Below are 20,204 nucleotides of genomic sequence, written 5' to 3' on the forward strand. Positions count from 1 at the left end.
GGATCCTCCCCTCCTAGCCTATACCTCTTCGCTCAGAGATCTAGGGCTCGCAGGGCGGACCTAGCTGCACACAGAGGCTGTTAACTCTCATTTGAGAAGCCATAAGCCATTAGAGCAAACGCAGTCATAACTTCATTCAACTCAAGCCGCTTGAGAGCTTGGCTTACACCGGTTCCTGTGGGCAACTAGTGGCTCGCCCGGGTGCCTCTCGCCTAGTCATCAGTCCCTAAGAGGAAAAGGGAAAGTTGTGGGGCTGATGCGCTCTTCGATTCACGCAGTTGTTCCCTAGAACAAGTCACTCCTGCTCCATCACCCCTCCCCCCCCATTTGATCATCACTCACGACCACGTCCGCTGGAGACCCTTAGTCATGGTGGGGGAGGGGCACGAACTTTTCTAAGAAGTTTCCTTTTTACCAAGGGAGTCACAGTGAGTTGGTCACGTAACTGGCTCAGAGAGGCTGCCCTGGCCCCCTCCCCTCGCCCCCTCCCCTCGCCCCCTCCCCGCTGCGCTTTTCTGGTATTCTTATTAAAGCGGTAGCCGGCTGGTGCAGGAAAGCAACAAGTTCCCCAGCGGTCTTCCCGCCCTAGCCTGACAAGGCGAAGGTTTTCTTACCTGGCGACAGGGAAATCTCCTGAGCCGAGCTCATCTTTGCCACAGCCCCAGGTGTGACCTGAGCAGTGGGCAAAGGAGCGGCGTGCAAATTGGATTATTTGTATGGGGGTACTCTGAAACTCCCTCACTTTTTCTGGGAACTTTTTGTGCTAGGGCGCAGTGACAGGCGTTGAGAAAGCTGCTTCAGGAAACGCCCGCTATATAGCAGGGCAGTTGGACAGTCATTGGTAACCTCGCTCATTCATTAGAATCACGTAAGAACTCAAAGGGAAACGTGTCTCTCAGAATGAGGGCGTTTGCGTAAATCTATAGGTTTTTCAACATCGATGCCAGTTGCTTTGTCTTCTGTAATCGCCAAGGTGGATGAGAGTTGAAGCTTGCGGATATTGCAAAGGGTTATTAGATTCATAAGTCACACCAAGTGGTGGGCGATCCACTGAGCAAAGCCGAACTTCTCACATGATGACTTCAAACAAGACACATTACCTTCCAGCATCTGTTGGGGAGACGAGATTTTAAGACACTGAGTCTCCAGGACAGCAAAGCCACAATGGTGAGTAGCAATAAACCCTGCATTATAATTGAAAAAAAATCTTGACATGTTGCCTAACAACAGGCATATCACGGCTCTTCCTAGCACTTCACACGCCAAAGAACAGCAGCTATTCAGGCCAGGGAATCGGGTTTACCCACTGCAACTTTAATTGGAATCATTTGAGATTTAATACAGCAGCATGATACTGCGTGGAACAAACTTGGGACTGGAGGGGGTTGTTATACTGGCTTTTCAAAGCTGATGCTTGTCTGACAACCGTCTTGTATTGCATTCTTTGCTTTACTGTATGGTGTGTGAGCATATTGTATGATTTATATGTGGGCATATAATTGACATCCGCAAGGGGGTTAATTTCAATCTAAAAACATTAATGTTCTTAGAGTTTGGGGCTAGGGGGTGGAGAGGGTAAGAGTGGAGTAGAGACTAAGAGTTTAGGTGAGGATAGGGGTGGAGTTGGGGGAGAGAGGAATAAGTCAGAAGTGCCTATCTATAATGAAATGGGTAATGCTCTCATACATGGAAAGGGTCTCATCAACATGTGATCAACTATTAACAGGATGGCTTTGGCAAAGCCATCCGCACGTGACAAAACGTAAGGAAGTGGAAGAAACCGTCTAGAGCAATATCAAGTACCACTTAATTAGAGAATATTTTTTTAACCTTTTCCTCCTGCTGCGCCGGGTGTGTGATCCGGGCGAGCAGAGTCCATTCAGCACCTTGGACAGAGCCAGCGGATTTGTCCGAGGTGGTAGTACTTCATCCAGGTATTCTTTTCCTCGCTGTCAAGCCAACCCGGTGTCGCCCTTAAAAAGCGTCTTTTCCGAGGTTCGGCTCACACTGAGATCGGGGCTGGAGAGAGAGTCAGATTTTGGAGCGGAGCGTTTGGAGAGCCAGCCCCAGTTTGGTCCCCTCATTGAGCTCGCTGAAGTTGGCTTCCTAGCGGTGTAGGCTGGAATAGACTCTTGGCAAGCTCCGGGTTGGTATACTGGGTTAACTTTGGGAAATGCAAGTGTTTATCTCCAGGATCTAGCCACCGGGGTGGTGTAAGCCGCAAAGAAGGTAAGCACCGGGGCGGGGACCCTGCATCCCCAATTCTTGAGCTATTTTGATACTCGATCTTCCGGAAAGGACGCGTAGTGGAGCGGAGGAAGTGGAGGGAGAGCCTGAGAAATGGTTGTTTCTTGGTATTTGTCTAGTTTAAATTGACCTAGGTGAGAACCTGGGGCAAATCGAGGTTGGGGAAGCTCAAGCTTCCTGCGGATATAATGAGTTTAGTTAACTTGGAACAGCAAATATCTGATTCAAATGTAAGATTTCTCTCATTTCCCCCTTTCCCTCCCTCTTTTCCGTTCTTTTTGCTTGTGTGTGGTGTGTGTGCGTGTACAGTAGATTCATTACTAATTATGAAGCTTTTTACACAACATTCGATTTCCTAAGATTTGACTTTGTACCATTTAGAATCAGAGGATGGAGGGAGTGTGCAATGGGGAAAGGGGAGGTGGAGGCTGGGAGAGGGAAGGAGGTTAGCTAAATATCCACAAAAATGAATCAAGGTAATTTCAGCTCCTCTAGTGAAGAGGATTCATTCTTTCGGTATCCCTGCCTCCCTCTCTTTCCCCCTCCCTCCCTCCTTCCCGCCCCCCTTCTTCTACCCCGCCCCCTCCTCCTGCCTCCATCCCTCCCTCATTTTCTCTCTACCTCTCCATCGCCCTCACGATTCTCGCTGGATAGTTCTTTATGTTTTGGGTGATTTTTGTTTTTTGTTTGTTTGGTTTTTTTTTTTTTTAATTTTTACCCCTTTCTATTTTCCCTCCCCGAGAGTTCCGGGCTCTGGCTTGGAGGGCTCCTGCTTTCTCAAGGGAAGGGGAGCCGCTGAGACTGCGCTCCACTCCCTGCCGGGCTGGATGCTTCATTGAGCCCAGGTCCGAGTCAGGCGGGGTAACTCAGGGAAGGGGGGGGGAGGCTCCGCTCGGGAGTGGAAGGTCCTTTCTAGATCGAAGAGCCTGGGAACGGCTCGGGGAGGGGGCCTGGATGGCTTGTGGAGGTGGAGAAGAACACTCCTAGCTCCGTGCGGCGGCTGGACCGAGCCACCAATCAGCGGGGCGCGCAGACCGCCCAGGCGAGCGAGGTTGTGTCCACTGGCGCGGGTGGAGGGCCCGGGCTCCCCGCCGAGCTGCCGCCACCACCTGGGTGGCCTGGTAGCCTAACAGGGAGTGGAGATGGAGGGATTGGGGATAAACTAGACTCGGGCTGGGAGCCGCCCAGCCTTTTCCTCCAACTCCCCTGCCCCCGCCTGCGCCCCAGGGGACTCAGTGCGCCCGGAGCGAGCCGCTGCGCTGTCCTCCAGCCTCTCTTCCGGGAGTTCAGGGACTTGCGTGCCCCTGGGCGGGGGGCGGGGGAGACCTCCACACTCCCACAACCCTCATTCCCACCGCTACCACCGCCCTTTGTTCGGGCCAGGAGCTTTGCCCTGCCGCAGCTTTCTGTGTAAGGCTTGGTGGCTTGGGACCCCTCCCCGGACAAGGCTTGGGATCCGAGTGAGGAACGTTATGGAGGGGAAAGGAAAGATTTCCAAAACTCAAGATTATTTTAATGAACGAAAGCATCCCAACTCTGCGCAGGTGGAAATGATGAATTCATAGACGATGCTAAGATATTGTGGAAATTGGGGGGCGGAGGGGGGATGAAAAACGGGCAGTTGGATCAGATGACTGCCCATAGGCTGTTCGCCACACAAAGGGAGCGTAGGGCAGGGTTTACGGATCAAGCCTGCAGCGAATGGGGCACAGACAGTTCCGGGATCCAGGCGTTTTCTCAGTCAGATCTACGCGAAAGGAGCGGAGGGGAGGGGCCGAGAGGGAAGCGTGGCGGGAGGGGCAGGGCTTGGGGGCGGGGGGATTTCGGATCAGTCTGATGCAATTCCAAGCGTGCTGCAAAGGAACTCCAAGGCGCCCGCATCACCATAGCCACCCACCCTTCCCAGATGGTGCTGTTTTAAATACGGATCTGCAGGGCTGAACGCAGAACTGGGAGATTTATTGCAAAATCCTGAGAAGGGGGGCCGGGGACAGAGAACCAAGGGACAAAATTTAAAGGTGCAACGCCTGCTTTTCCCCAACCCAGCGGCAACCAGTTGGAGGGAATTTTTTTCCTTCTTTCTTTCTGTCTGCCTGTCTTTGGATCTAATTCACCAAGGAATAGGTGTAAATATTATGACATTTTGAGAAGGCTTAATGGATAAGAAAAAAATAATCATCTGTCATTCTAAATTGCAGAGTTTCCCTCCCGCGCCATGCCTTGCTCGTGAATACTTGGGGCTGCCTAATACAGTTGCTAGGGTTTTAGACGAACGCTTCGTTGAGGGAATATGTTTTTAGTCCACTTGTCAATTTGTCTGACAGTTGAGCGGAGGAAATTGTAGGTATCATGTCTGGGCAACAAGGAGAAAAAATACCAATCTAATTATTTTAACTTCCATTTTTTTTTAACAATTTAAATAAGCCTCAAAAGTGTCACGTCATCCTCTTACACCCAAGCATCCTTGACTTGTAAGGGGAGATGGTTGACTGTCGCTTTAAGAACGGTGCCCCTGGTATTCACTATTCTTATGTATTAACATACATTTCTTTAACATAAAAGCAAAAGAATTTCAATTGCCCTTTTTGGAGTCAGAAGATGATAGGAGGTGGAAAGGGAGGGAGAGGGGGAGAGAGGGAAACTTTAACCTTATATTTTTAATAGAAATCTAGCCTACTTTTGTAGCCACTGGACTTGCGTATTAACATTTCTGTCGGTGAGATTTTTTTTTTACCTTGGTCTAGCTCCCTCAGTGGAATGTATAGTACTGAATTAGATGAAAATGTGTGCATTTCACCAGTATCTTTTCCAATATCCTTGACATTAAGATCCACAACACAGCAAATTTTGGAGGACAGAGAAGAATGTCTGAATAGGCTTTGCAAACTGCCACTCCAGAAATGGGCCACATTAGTATACCATCCTCCTTGCATGTAGCATTTGTACTTAATTGAACCAGAGTCCTTGCTAATTAAAAAGATCATCTCATCTGTACGGTCAAGACAGGAAATGAAGTGGTTTTTTTTTTAAAGCAAGCGATTAATTGGCTTGTTAAATATTGTCAGTTATCTATCAGTGTAAATTGGAGGAAAGCTTTGAAAAGAGGTGGGATCAACCTGTGTTAGTTGCTGCTTTCGTTTGCACTTCCCCTACCAAGTCTTTAAATTCTTAATAAGAAAAAGCTGGTGAATTTAGGTCTTTCCTTTTCCTGGCCTGTCCTCTAGGGGAAACTTTAATAAGAAACAATGTATCAACACCAGCAAAGGAAGAAAGAAGACAACAGCCCGGGTGACCACAAGCCAGATAAGCAGCCACAAAGTCAGCCAATTGAATTGAGGCAGTTCAAGCTAAAACATGACTTACAAAGGGGGTTTTATTTTTTACTTTTCAAAAATTTCTGTGCTCTTTGGGACCATGCTCCCAATCGCTCAGATAGCATTCATTTGATCATATTGTTTACAGTCTGTCAGGTAAAATGATGTCTTGTCGAAGTGTTGTTTTTTCTTCCTAAATACATTCTTCTACGTAATTTTTTGCTTTTAATTAAAGCAAACTGGGCCAACCATGCAAGTGATTCTAACAAATATGAACTGATATCATCTGATATAAAAACTCTGCTGAAAACTATATTTGTTCTGAACAGCACTGACTTGCCAGAAAAATATCTATTTTTGTAGCTTTCTTTTCACTCTATGGATAATTTAATGAGTTGCCTATTTTAATTTTACAACTGCTACCTCAGAAGTATCTCAAATTATCTTTTTTTTTTTTTTTTTTGCTGGTGTCTTTCTTTCTCTGCTGATCTGTCAGTGCAGTGTGTGTGTGTGTGTGTGTGTGTGTGTGTGTGTGTGTGTGTGTGTTTCTAGTGGGAGTTTAACAAGCAGCAAATCTCTTAAAATTACATACCGTAATCCCCATAAAGAACACTATGTAGTAGTTAATAATAAAATAAACATTAGCATTTAGTGAACGTTTACCACTTACTGAGTGCTCTGGAAGTGGAGGGGGTTGCCTTAAGTGGAGAAGATTAAATTTTTAAACAATAAAATGTTCTCTCCCCTTCTGGCTTCAGAGTGAGCATAACTTCAAGACTATAAAGTCTTACATCTTTTTGTTGGGAATGTAGACTGTTACTTTCACGAGTGTCTCTAGAACAATGATGCATGTTCTATAAGCAGTAATGTTCCCCCAATTGGACATGTGTGTCAAAATATTGAATTATTATCCTGCCTCCACTCTCACTTGGTGAGGTTTGGGGGAGGGGGGTGTTGGTTTATTTGGTTTTGGTTTGGTTTGGTTTTTTGCCAATCTTGACTTTTTTTTCTCCTCCTGTCTTCCCTCCCTCTCTTTTCTCTTTCATTCAAACACTGTGAAAGAATCCTGTGAGTCTATATACTTTATACTGGAGTGCACAGTCAATTTGTATTTCCTAGTAAGAACACTCCATGGAGTATTTTGACAACTTACTACAGGTTTCTTCATTTAATTTCCAGATGGGCTATATTGGGAGGGGATCACCATGGCTTCTCACACAGGGAATTTCGGGGCTTCAGAGACATGCCACAGTGGACACTCTGGAGGCTCAGTCAGATTCTACCAGTTTGAAAGACTGAATTTGCTCAGTGTCTACCATGCCCCCACAGACCTGTCCAAGGCCTCTGAGGGAATTTTGGGCATATTTCCTCCTATTTTGATTTATTTAATTTTTTTAAAAGGCTCTACAAATATTCCCAAAATTTGGCGATGCTAATGGAAAGTTTTTATCAGCCCATGACCTTGACTTCCTAAATTCTTCTTTCCCTGTCTCGGAGTTGGAGGCTCAAAGGAAATAGGAATCTTCCTGTGGCTGACACACTAGCTAAGTCACAGTCACTAATTCCCCTGAAAAACAAACACAGAAGATAGGCCAGAGCCAAGAAGTACATGACTTTTACTCGTGAGTCATAGAATCTAACTGCCAGACGTTTGTCAGAGGTCACTCGGCCCAGCCCATATCCGATGTGTGAGTTCACACTGGCTTGCTCTCTTGCAACCCTCTGGAATTTCACCTTGGTCTTGGATTCCTGGATACTTGTTTACCTTGGTAGATAGTGCTTGCATATCGTAAGTGGGCTATGATGGCATTTGCTTCCAACATATTTCTGCAGAAAAAAGTCATAATTTTATTCCATATGTATTAAATATCAATCAATTATGAGTCCCAAACTATGTCAGAATTTGTAGATTCAGCCATGAGCAAGATTGAATGATCCTCATCTTGCTAGAACCTGTAGGCTGCTCCATTAAGGGCACAGACATAGGAATTTGTACTTTCTTCAAGAAAACACAGTGACTCCGGTTCAAAGCCATAGTTCAAACTCTGTCCTCAACTCATTATCAATAGCGAAAAGATCAACTCAGTTACTGTTTCTATACACATAGTACAGAAAAGATGTTCTTAGGATAAATTCTAAAGTCTATTTCAGTGTCATGGTTGATTAGTGGGTATCTGGACACTCAAGAGGGCGAGGGCGAGGTAGAAGGATCGCAAGTTCAAGGCCTGCCTAGACTGCAGAGTGAATTTAAAGTCAGTTTGTTCAATTTAATGGAACTCTGTCAAAAAACAGAGAGTAAAAAGATAGCAAGGATAGGTGTAAGGTAGAACATTTGGTGGTATGTGTGAGATCCATGTCATTCCCCAGTATTTTAGGAAGATGATATGCACTGTAATGATTTCCCATTTCTTTATGCAAAGTAGAGTTTAAGTTACCCTAAGTTTTGATGATTTCTAATTCTAGAGGTCATTAATATTTTTACTTTCTAAATACATTTTTTTAAAAAGCTTAAATGCAACATATTTGGGACGTACATAGGAGGACTCTGGATATGGAATTTGCCATTTTTTTCAAAAATGATGATAATGATAGTTTAAATTGAACAACGACTTTAAATTTCTTTAGATGTATGTTAAGGGAGGGATGTGGGAGAATTCCCACTGTCAAATTTGAGGGCATTTTTCTTTGTGACATCCATGTTCTATGTTTTATGTCATTCCTTTTTAAAATTAAAGGTATTGCATTCTGAAAGTGTCTTGTTCTTATAAATAATGCATTGTATGTACATGCTAACAGATAATTAGGTGGGCCAGTCAGGAGAAACATGAAAGAGAACTGGTATCTCAAGGCCTGCAGAAGGTGTGTGGGCATTTGGACATCCAGGAAATGCTATAGATCTGTCCTTAGCTAACTCAGCCTGGTGGAGATAATTAAGAAGAAATGTGGGTGTAGAGAGACTGCAAGCCATTCCCCGAGATTGGCTAGATTGCTGCAGTAGTTCAGAGACAATCGGCACAGCCACCCACACTGGACATGATTACCCTTTGATGAGACAGCTATTGACTTTTATAAAGATGCCATATTTAAAATAACTTCTGATGCACTGAGGATGACAGACATCACTCTTGAATTCTATTTTAGACAAATGGCAAAATATATTTCAAAGTATAAACTTTTAAAAAAAAAAGAATAAACCTTAAGGAAAGTTTCTATGAGCAAGCCATTTGACAATTTGTAATCCCAAATTTAACAGTTCAACCTGAAGCTGGTAAAAAAATAAAAATAAAAAAATGTAGCTTATCTGAGATATTTTAAACAGAAAAGGTTATTTCTCTGGATTACTATGGGAAATAGAAATGACCTTTACAATGTTTTTAACCTCTGAGTGAATGCATACCCTTTCCAAACTGGGATGCAAGGCCCAACAGCAGAAGAAAAACACTGGAATCTTAGTGCCAGAATATATATGAAGTTCTGTGATACCTAGGAATCCCTTCAGAATCTGTCTCAGTGCCAAGGGAATTTAGAACAGAGATCTCTCCTGGTTCACATGAATATATTGAATATGTATAATCTGTAAGTATTAAGAACTCTGTAAGATGACATAGTCAAGTTAAGTGTTTGCATGAGTGTTCACCCAAACAGGAAGCCGATAAGGGAAAGCTTGGCTGGAAAGATGAATGGGAAAGAGAGAAGAGATGTACAGCAAACTGAGTAGAGAAATAATCAGGGAGGTCGAGAAGAACTGAGATTCTACAGGGGCTTTCTCTCTGTGGGCACTCCTCCAGGCCCGTTTCTCCCTGTCCATGATCTCTGCCTTCTATGCTCATTATTTCTAACTACTTTAGTAGAAAACAATGATTTCCTTGACTTTCACCTTCATCCTCCTCTGAGAACTTCTTCCTCTCCAACGACTTCCACAATCAATACTAAAGAATTAAGCTCTTATTCTTTATGACATGTTGAACTAACATGGGATTTGTAGCCATTTTTGTGGCATAGACTCTTGGCAGTCTAATAAACCCTTTTGTAAACTCATCTCAGAATACTACTTCTAAATGAAGATAATAAAAAGTTTATGGTTACAAAGGAAAACAATTGCATTATGGTTAGCTATAATAATATAAAATGTAATATATTGTGATATAAAAATATATGTACTTTTATATATTAGATAATCTAGGAGCAAAATGATTGCTATAATTTTGAAATAACTAACAATTGGCATGCAATAGAAAAATGTCTAACTTCTGCTTGTAATAAAGTCCGCAAATACTACTGGATAAAATCCTCTACACATCTGACAACAGAACATGTGGGAGGAAATTATTAACATAGCATTGATTCAGAAATGTGAATTTATCCAGTGTCAACATTAGCCATTTGGTTTTCTTTTCTGGCAAAGGAAATTGGCATTGGAAGAAAAACAATTAAATTGGTTTTGCCATTAAGCAAGCTACACAGTGTGTAAAAGGCCAATCGACGACATAGCCATGGTGTGGAAGGTTGCTTCAATTGCGCATGCTATGACCCTAGTGTATAACTTTAGTGTCATCTGCAGCACAACTCCACAGCTCTAGAAATCTAGCCCTCCTGTGGAAAGGATAGGGTGTTCCAGGGGCATGGGCAGGGTATAGCTTAGTGGTAGAGTGGTTGCTTAGCATGCATGACATCTTGGATTTGACCTTCAACATGGCCACTCCTGCAAAGCAGATCTCGAAAGTTTAAGCTTTGGCTATTCACGTAGGGAATACTACCCCCCAGAAAGCTAACACAACTTTAACAAACTCAACTGACTGAAGACTCTTAGATTTTGTCATTGCTACCCTGTAGGAACAGTGACACAAATTGTGAGGTAAGGCAACATCTGTTTTGCATTTAGCATGTACTAAGCTCTCTGCTTTGCCTTTGATATATATTATTTAACCCTGAAAGTAACTCTTAGAGACAGATTATATTCTAATTATGTAAACAAGGAAACTGGAGCTCAGGGAGTTTAAGTAATTTGCCCAAACAAACACAGTAAATTTTAAGTGGAGAAGTTGAACTTCAGACCTAAAGTTTTCTGACTTACAAGTTCATTTTAAAACCCTGCCTTCTAAGCCTGGCCTGATGGTACAGGGCTGCAATTCCATTTTTTTCTGGAGGTTGGGTGGGAAGGACATAAGTTCAAGGCTACCCTGGGTAAGTTGAGGATATTCTATCTTAAAATACTAAACACATACATATATACATACATACATACATACATACATACATACATATATACATACATACATTAATCTGAGGACTTGACTCAGTACTGGAATACTTGCTTAGTATGTGTGAATCCCTAGGTCCAATTCCTAGTACAGAGGAAGAAAGAAACGAAGGGAGGGAGGAAGGGAATGAGGGAGGTGGGAGGAGGGAAGTCCAGTATTTCTATGTAATGGGTGGTTCACAAGCCTTCAGTTCATTTACATCGTTTGGTTTGCACACGTATTTTCCTAAGCAGTCCTCACCACATCTCCCCACAATAGGTGAGAGCCTCAAAATCAGTGGCCACAAACATCACTTTAGAGTGATTTTTAAGATTTGATGATCAGGGAACAGCTTTCAAGTGACTGGTTACTTCTCATTTTCAAGTATTGTTTTCACAATCATAGAACGGAGCACGGCGACACTTTAACCAGTGTGTTAGGATCAAATGAAAGAATAGTGAAACCCGATTTTTGTCTCATTTAATACAGTGAGCATTCCTTATTACCACACCTCAGTGAATCCTTTCCATGACTATCTCTCTAACCAAAGCATGTCAGTATTCATGGCTTAACATAAGGAAACTGATTAATCCTTTAGCTAATAATTAATTGTACTAGAGTGGCTCAGCCACTGTGTCAAAGCTGGGTTTTGTGTCTGTCTAATGCCAAAATTTTCTTGTAATTATTTTTTTCTTTTTTTTTTTCTTTTCTTTTTTTTTTTTTTTCAGAGCTGGGGACCGAACCCAGGGCCTTGTGCTTGTTAGGCAAGCGCTCTACCACTGAGCTAAATCCCCAACCCCTTTCTTGTAATTATTAACAACACCTGCAAACTCTTATACAATTTCAGCTGTTATAACTGTCGTCATGCCTCAGACACTATCCATACAGGATTTTCCAGAAATAACTATCTAGCCCCACCAGAGTTCTGAGGATCCTTACCTGCATATTCTTGCACTCACTTTGGTTTATTACCCAATGGGGGATGTCTTACTTCTTTCTTAACTTGTTTAGAACTGTTCTGAATGAGTTGACTTCTAAGAGTTATTGAGTAAGAAACGTTATAAATTGTTTAGATTGGGATTTAGTGTGTTTAGAAGCCATTTCATAAGTTTGCCTTTTCTAACTATTACTGGCTGTGGTACTGCAGATGCTCTGATGAAGAACATTCTCTCCAAAGACACAGAGTCTATGACAAACCTCCAACTCTAACATATTGTTTACAGATATAGAGAAGAAGAAAATGGACAAGCACAGCCTGAAACGTAATTGCAGGCTCACAGTTCCTGCTAGGGACTAAGATGTTTATTGGCTTTCCTTGTGCAATTCAGTGTTCTTCCTCTAAGGGCTTCACTCCAAACTTGAAACCTCTCTGGAAATACATTTCATTTGGGAGCACGCCAGGAATGGTATCTGGGTCCTTTGTATCATTGCAGCACCTCAGAAGTGAAAGCACCAGCTCTAGAAGCATAGGAAGGCAGCAGAGGACAGGAAGTCATACATCTACTTGGATGTCTTCTTGATAGATTTCATCCACCCTTCTCCTAGAAAGCAACTTACAGAGACAATGTGATTTTAAATGATTGTTGGAAGGCATGTTGATAAATCTTAGCACAAGTAGTCTTTTCAGAGAAGTTAGAGTAACATGGGAACTAAAGCTACTGGAGAGTATGGAAAGACCTTATCCCACTTCTACCCCAAGTTCAGCAAGGAAGGACACTGAATTCATTATACATTTGGTGTGGACTGTGACATCGTGATAGAAGTATACCTGATGAATGAAACATCCAGGACAGCTTGATTCTAGGTGTCAGGCTGGTTAGTATGGGTCTCATGTGATTGGACTTGTTTTATTAACTTTATTCTAATTAGGTTTAGGTGTTCACAAAACGGAAGACAAAAGCTACTATGGTTCTTCAGAAGTAAAAGCCTCAAATAGTGTAGTATTTCATAAATCTTATTCTTCTAAGAGACTGTACAATAGTGGTAACCCTTAAGGATTTGAAAGAAGTATTCCAATTTAGTTAGTTAAAAGTCCACGACTTGTGATAGTAAGTAGTGTACTGAACATCGTTAGACAGCATTGTCTGTGACTGGGTTTGGGGTCAGGAAATGAGTATGTTGTTCAGGACCTGTTTCCTTTGGGGAGAAATGCAGCATGTTTATGCTGAGGATAAAGATTCAGCTTTGATACAAAGGCTTGTCCTTCTATAAAATGACCTCTCCTGTCTCCAACTTCCAAGGGACGATTTGTCAATCTGATTGAATCTTCTTCTCCCTTAGTATTTCCCAACAGCTGCGTTCAGATAACTCATGATTCTGGTGTTTTCTGAGTCCTGGATAATTTCACACACATGCTGAGTACAGGGCTTCATGTTTTCTGAAGAATATGGAGACCTTGGAGGATGTCCAGGGTAGAACAATAGAAGTGAGGGATGGATTGGAAGTTATAGTTTATGGAGAAGGTTGTGAGCTTTGATATGCTATGAGAACAGTCTGAGTGGTGATTTAGCAACATCAGAAACTTAATAAGCAGCTGTTCTTCATCTTCAGTAAGGTTGGATGAAATGAAATAAGATACTAATTGTAACAATTAAAATATGCTCCAAGAAGGACTTCCAAGAGCTAGCAATGCTAGGTTCTAGAAGTTCTGAGAAGGAGGCTTAATCTACTCTGTAAGAAGACAGGATAGCCCCATAACAGCCCTTGCAGGGGCTGGAAAGTAGCTCCGTCTGTAAAACTATTTGCCCAAAAGTAAAAAGGCCTGATTCTGTCCCCTAAAACTCACCTAAAATACCACAGATGGTATCTTGTAGAAGTTTAGACAACCAGATCCCTGGTGTTTGCTCTCTAGGCAGCCTACCTAGCCAGTGACCTCCAGGCCAGTGAGAGACCCTTTCTCTAAAACACCAAGATGTCTGGCACTTTCAGAAGGAAAGATCTTGAGTAACAATGCCTATAGTTTACATTTGACCTACATACGTACACACACACACACACACACACACACACACACACACGCACACACACACACACAATATATATATATATATATGTATATATATATATATATATGCAGGTGCACACACAGAGATATACACATACACACACCATTTCCAGATCTATCTTTAACAGCAACAAATCTAACTAGGAGCTGGAGTGATGGCTCTGCAGTTAGGAGCACATACTTATCTTGAAGAGGACTCAGCTTTGGTTCCTAGCACCCATGAACCAAGTGGTTCATGACTACCTAAAACTCCAGTTCCAGGCACCAGCATAAGTGGCGTGTACTTAAACTCATGCAAGTACACATACATACAAATAAACAGAATAAAGAATCTATTCTAGGAAACAGTTTGCCTACTCATATGTCAAAATTATATGCCCCCCAATAAGCAACACTTGCCCCATTTCTTCTCAACCACTCTCTCCACTCTTATTTGCTTGCCTTATGAAAACACAGCTAACCATGAATAACAAGAACCAGGGCAATAGTTAACCATGGTGTGCCCTCCCTAACTCCTTTGTATCTCTGAAACCTCAGAGGGAAGTTTCTTTTCATCACCACTACATGGGACAGACAGATGGTTATCAGTTTATGCAGTATAACAAACATAAGGCAAGACAAAATAATGTAAGTTCTCTCCTTTGGCAAATAACAAATAGTCCTTGAACTACACCATAACCCATGGCCAAGACTATAAACTCCTAAAGCTTAGAGACGTGTTTTGTTTATCTGTTTGTGTCATAACACGTAGAATAATGGCTGACACATGTTGATGCCCAACAAGTTATAGCCAATTGAATGAATCTAATTGTGAAGCAAAGGGAAATTGAAATTGATGGAGTGGTGGCTTTTGGATGCTTTCAGATGATGCTATGTGCTAGACAGAGCCAACCATAACCCTGCTGCTTGCATGCACTGTGGAGGCCTCCCCCTTCTGTTCCCACTCTGCCATGTCCCTAGGGAGGACCAGGTCAAGAGCAGGTCTTTCATTACACAGTTCATATAACAAAGGCACACATATCAAAATCGCAGGGAAAATAGCCCCAATTCTTGGTGCACGTTCCTAATATGACTTTGGACAGCACCACAGTTACTGTGTTTTCATGCTTTTCTTTCTTCATTTGTTTATGGGAAAATAATGTGCATTTAATAACAGAAAATCTTCCTTCAACCATCCCATATTTAAACATAGTTGCTTTTCAAAATTAAAATTAACTTACTCTGGATATCTAACTCAATGTCCTGAAACCCAGTAATTTAAGTTTGTTCATGATTTCCATGGCTCTACTCCCAGCCCAACCAACACACACCATGGTTAGTAAGTCTAGCTCTTATTTCTCAAATCCACAGTTCCATGCCCTCGGTGACTATGCCTGTAACTATAGTTTAATGAATATGTCAATGTGTCTTTCATTGTTAATCTTTCCATGTTTTCAGGGAAGATCTGGTAACCTAGAAGAGGGTTTATGAGTAGATGAATCTTGAATATTTAGGGGGTTAGCCTCAGCAATTTCATAATGATTTTTATGGTATTTCCCTTGAAGTAGACAAGTATTTACAGATGGGATCATCTCCTTTTAGACCCTCCTTTTCAACTTTATGCCTAGGCCTTCTGTGTTTCCTTGTTTTTATCCGTCCATGCCAGGCCTGCCAGGATACGGAATTCCTGTAACATGTGTTGGCCAATTTGGCCACATCTAAGTATAGCATGGAATTATTTTTATGCCCTATAGGAATCTTACAGAGAAATACTACCCAATGAATAAGGAAGCCATTTTTCCTGTGAAGAAGAGACCTTATTTAATGATTTCAAAGGCTGTGAATGACACAGTTCAAGGCCAAACCAGACCTTGAAAATCATGCAGCATGGATTTGAAAACATCCTTGTCACTCTGCTCATTGGGGAAGTTTTCTGTTTACTTACTATTTCCCCATATTAATTACTTTCTCTGGTTTCCAGCAATGTTTGGGGTCAATTCATTTGATACTAAACCTGTTTTGTTTTGTTTGTTTTGTTTTGTTTCAAAGAAGAGTGAAGGCAGGAGTAACCAAGAAACTTCAATAAACACAATTAAACATGAAATGCTTATGGAGATACTAGGATTGACCTCATCCAATTAAAATTATTAATAGAAAAATATGTCAGTATCAAATCTGATCCTACTGTCCCTGTTCCCACTTGGGTAATGAGGATTAGTTTGTATTTCCTGACAAGAATAGATGGGAAGTCACATTTCTGCCTCACTTTTGTCCCCTTGAAACATTGAGTTGGGAGAATATTAGGCAGTAAACCGAGAGGAATTAAGAATTAGACTCACTCAAAATTAACTTTAAGTCCCCACAGTAATGACTTTTCTTTTCTTCATAGTTTCTTCTTCCTTTTAATGGTAGAGAAAACATAGCCATCAAAAACTTAGAAGGAATTTTTGCTCCCATAGCAATCTTTTATATCAGAAACCAAACTGTAAGAAAAAAATCATGTGGCATGATTTAATCAAGATTTGCCCTTGAGCATAATATGACAGTAATCTAGTGCTTTAGCAGGGGCCTGTAGTACAGGATACTCAGGAGTCAAGTCCAAAGTGAGTTTGAGTTAAATGGTGACACCTGATCAAAAATAAAGAAAAGTCGTTCTTTAAAAAATTTGATCTTAAGCCACCAAAACGAGTTGAATATGTTACCAGAGTGAAAACTTTTAAAAAGCATTCATAACTTCCTGTAAAGTGCAGGCAGTTGATCCATCTTGGCTCTGATGTTCTTCAGTGTAAGGGAGGGAAGCTATGGCAAATAGGTAAATGTCCTAAGTCTCTAATTGTTCAGGCATTGCCACAATCATAAATCAGAGAGTTTTAAAATGCTCAAAAGTGGGAAGAAGTCTACTTGCTCGGGTTTATCTGACTTGGTACTTGATCTCTATCCCCAAATACTCAGGCCTTCTGACTTCTTCTTTTTCTCAGTAAAAATGCACCACCCACTGGAAAGGGAAGACACAAACATTTCTGTCTGTTATGCCAGTGAGAATAACAAGATCAGCCGATCAGAGTCCCAGAATGAAAGCATGGTGTCTTCAGCAGAAGTGGTAACAGGGCAGTATAGGTTCAGTAGAATAAAGATTTGACATAACGCCTACCTGAGCAGCAGTGGCAATGCCAACAAAGACATTTGCTTACAATGTAGTTTTTGAAAATGAAGTAAATTACAAGAGGTTGCAAAACCTGGGGTCAAAACTCATTCCTAACAAATGTCAAGTTGGAAAGTAGGCATCTGTTTGAAGCTGACTTAAAGTTATTTACCTTTTAAACTTGGGGTAGGATTCCTTCAGTCCTTTTTAAAGAGATACCAGTAGTTTTAAAGATTATAATGTAGCCACTTAAGTTACAGTAATAGAAGATATCATGGTTGCATTCAGCCTATACCCTAGGAAGAAAAAGAGGGTCTTTAAGGTGGCCCAAACCTAGTTTCATGCCCTCTACTGTTCTGTTGCCCCTGCACATTTCCTATAGATTAGGTATGCCACAGTAAACTCCCACATCTGGGCTGTCGAATCCTTTGTATTGATCTCAGGCTCCACCAACTTGTCAGAGGGGCAAAGCTAACTGTGAGTGACATTCCGAGAGTGTGCATATATTTGAATAACTAGACTATCCAAACCAACAGTTTATAAAGGGACTCTGGGGGATCTTGAATTCTGATGATTTCCCTTTACTGAAGGGCAAAGAGTAGAAGGAGGGGGTATTTCTAGCTTGAGTTTTTGAGGTCTTTGGAGGTGAATCTCTGGTATGTATGTGCACTTGGTTGAATTATTATGAGGTATTGAATCTCCAGTTCTTCACTTATAAAACAGAAATGATTTCTGTCAGTTTTTAGAAGCTGTCAAATAGCAAATGTTAGTAAGTCCACTTTATTAAGATCAGCCCTTAGATAAATGAATCTCAGTATACAACACTACCATTCTTGGTAACCACCAACTGTCTGGGAAAGGGAATGTTCACACTTCCTTTCCTCCGGCAAATTTAATGTTTAAGCATTTAGAGATAGTCAGACAGCAATGCCTTAATAATGATTAAGTCGTTTAGATTCTGCAAACATGCACATTCACATACACAGACCCACAGAAGTTGAGGTGCGTCCCCAAGACTCATTTTTGCCTCCTCTATGAATCACACATGTCAGTCTTCCATGGTGACTTGAAATTGTCTGTAAAGGGATTGCTTATTAAAATGCTAATCCCTGGGCACTGCCTCAGCCATACTAAAGGCTAGCCTTAGAAGAAGGAACCTCCCTTTCACTCTTCAGACAGGTGATTATGTTAACAAGAGGCTGTGACACTATGCTCAATACTGCCCTCTTGTTCTTTTTTTTTTCTTTTCCCTAAAATAAATAAGTGAAGGCCTGCCCTAGCCTTTACTTACTGGCTGGATTAGAGGGGCAACGTTTACCAAAGCAAGAATCCAGGTAGACAGCTTGGCAGAGTTTACCATACAGCTAAATGAAAATAGTCCTCCAGAAACCAGTCATGTAACTGATCTCTTAGCCACAAGTAAAAAAAAAAAAAAAAGAAAGAAAGAAAGAAAGAAAAAAGAAAAGAAAACCGGCCCAAAGACCCCTCACTGCCCCATAGGAAGGGGGCTCAGGGAGCTACTCACCCAACCCCACCCACCCCTCACCCTAAATTTTGGTTAAAGATTTAAAAAAAAAATGTGTTGTTGCTGCCTAGATGATGAAAGGTTTGGCTTCTGTGTGCGTGAGTTCGCTAGGACTGGAAGTGGAAACGTCTACAAAGCATGCAATGCCCTGGAACGGAATTCTTCTAATAAAAGATGTATCATTTTAAATGCGCGGAATTCTGATTCTGGTAATTCGTGCACTAGAGTGTCTATTTCGAGGCAGAGGAGGTATCATATGACAGCTCACGTCAAGGCAGCGTGGAGCCCTCTCGTGGACTCCCACCCACTTTCCCATTCACCGAGGAGAGGACTGCTCGCGCTGCCGCTCCCCCCACCCACCCCCGGCGAGCTAGCATGAAATCTCCCAGTCTCTGCCTAGATCAAATGGAGCTTCTCACTGAAGGCGTGCGAGTATTACCTCCGCCATGCAATTTCCACTATCAATAATTTAACTTCTTTGCTGAAGAACAGGAGTACATATCGGCCACCAAAGACTCGCCCCCCTCCCCCTTTTAACTGAAGAGAAGGGGAAATATATAGTAAGAGTCTAGAACCTTGGGGACCGGTCTTCCCCAGAGCAGCTGCCTTGATGTTTACTTTGACAAGTAGTGACTGAAAAAGGTGGGTTTCTTTTCTTTCTCTTTCCTCACCCCCCCGCCCCCCTTGGTCTGCTGGGAAGCATATGGCTTTAGTGAGGTCTGTTACTGCCTAGGCTTCCCGGCTAGAAGCGGTAACTTGATGTAATGCTATCCGGGGTTATTCATTAATAAAAAATACTGTTATTATCTTGATTGAATTCTATTAGGCAAACTCCGGAGAGGTCAGGGCGCGAACTCTGGTTAAGCTGATGTGTTTAAGGTAGCGGAGTAAACCATAACCCCGCACACTCTGTGTAGTTTCATTGTGTGTTCGCTTTTTCTAGCTCTGTGGTGCGGGAAGGTGCGGGAAGGTGTGTCTGGGGCAGGGGCGGGGGGATGCACGCCCTCTCCCACAGAACTTGGGTGTTGGGATGGGAAAGATGGGGAGAGTTGCAAACCAGGGGAGAAAGATTTGGGAGCGTGGTAGTCACACTTGTTCCCTCCTACTCTGGGGCACATTGAGGGGAGTAGGGTTCCTAGGAACCGGAATTGGACCACCCCTCCTAGCCCAGGGCACCCTGCGGAGACAGCAGAGGGCAGGCATAGAGCTTTGGGGTTAAGCAGCTGGTTCCGGGGAAATGGACAGAAGCCGGTGCAGGGGAATTAGGGATACCCCAAGGGCTTCCGAGGGCTGAATCCCGGCAAGGAAAAGGCGCGTCGTCCCCTTTAAGCAGCCGCCCCGAATGGGTATCGGTGGCGCGGCTGAGCAGGGAGGGGATAGGGGCGGCGCTGTCTGACCAATCGAAGCTCAACCGAAGAGCTAAATAATGTCTGACCCCAGTGCCTGGCGCTGGCTGAGCTCTGGGTGCCCGCCGCTGCCGCCGCGCCGGGGCGCACCCGCTGGCTGGCTGTCGCACGGTCCCCATTGCGCCCGGGACTCCCCGGCTTGGAGAAGGAAACCGCCTGGGGCGGCGCGCCACCTCCGCCTGGCAGGCTTTGATGAGACCGGGTTCCCTCAGCTCGCCACCGCTGCTTTGGGGCAGACGAGAAAGCGCACGGGGCCCAGGGCAGGGCGCAGGGACCAGGAGCGTGACAACAATGTGACTCCACTGCCGGGGATCCGAGAGCTTTGTGTGGACCCTGAGGTAGGCGAC

At 43.0% G+C, this 20,204-nt stretch overlaps 1 protein-coding gene across 8 annotated transcripts in view; it reads left to right on the plus strand.

Moving 5' to 3' along the window:
- The first annotated feature begins 528 nt into the window (after nucleotides 1-528).
- Bdnf (brain-derived neurotrophic factor) overlaps nucleotides 529-20,204 on the plus strand; it is a 50,580-nt gene continuing 30,904 nt past the window's right edge. The window contains exon 1 of one of the 8 annotated variants that reach the window (NM_012513.4): nucleotides 529-1,167. In NM_012513.4, coding sequence (NP_036645.2) covers nucleotides 1,165-1,167 — 3 coding nt within the window. In that variant the 5' untranslated portion in view covers nucleotides 529-1,164. Of the gene's footprint in view, nucleotides 1,168-1,730; nucleotides 2,230-2,866; nucleotides 3,093-18,753; nucleotides 19,094-19,340; nucleotides 19,422-19,847; nucleotides 20,196-20,204 lie in introns of those variants that run through there. The other 7 variants (NM_001270631.1, NM_001270632.1, NM_001270637.1 and 4 more) reach the window with 7 other exon arrangements.

The sequence above is a fragment of the Rattus norvegicus genome, chromosome 3, assembly GCF_036323735.1.
Source record: "Rattus norvegicus strain BN/NHsdMcwi chromosome 3, GRCr8, whole genome shotgun sequence".
NCBI lineage: Eukaryota > Metazoa > Chordata > Mammalia > Rodentia > Muridae > Rattus > Rattus norvegicus.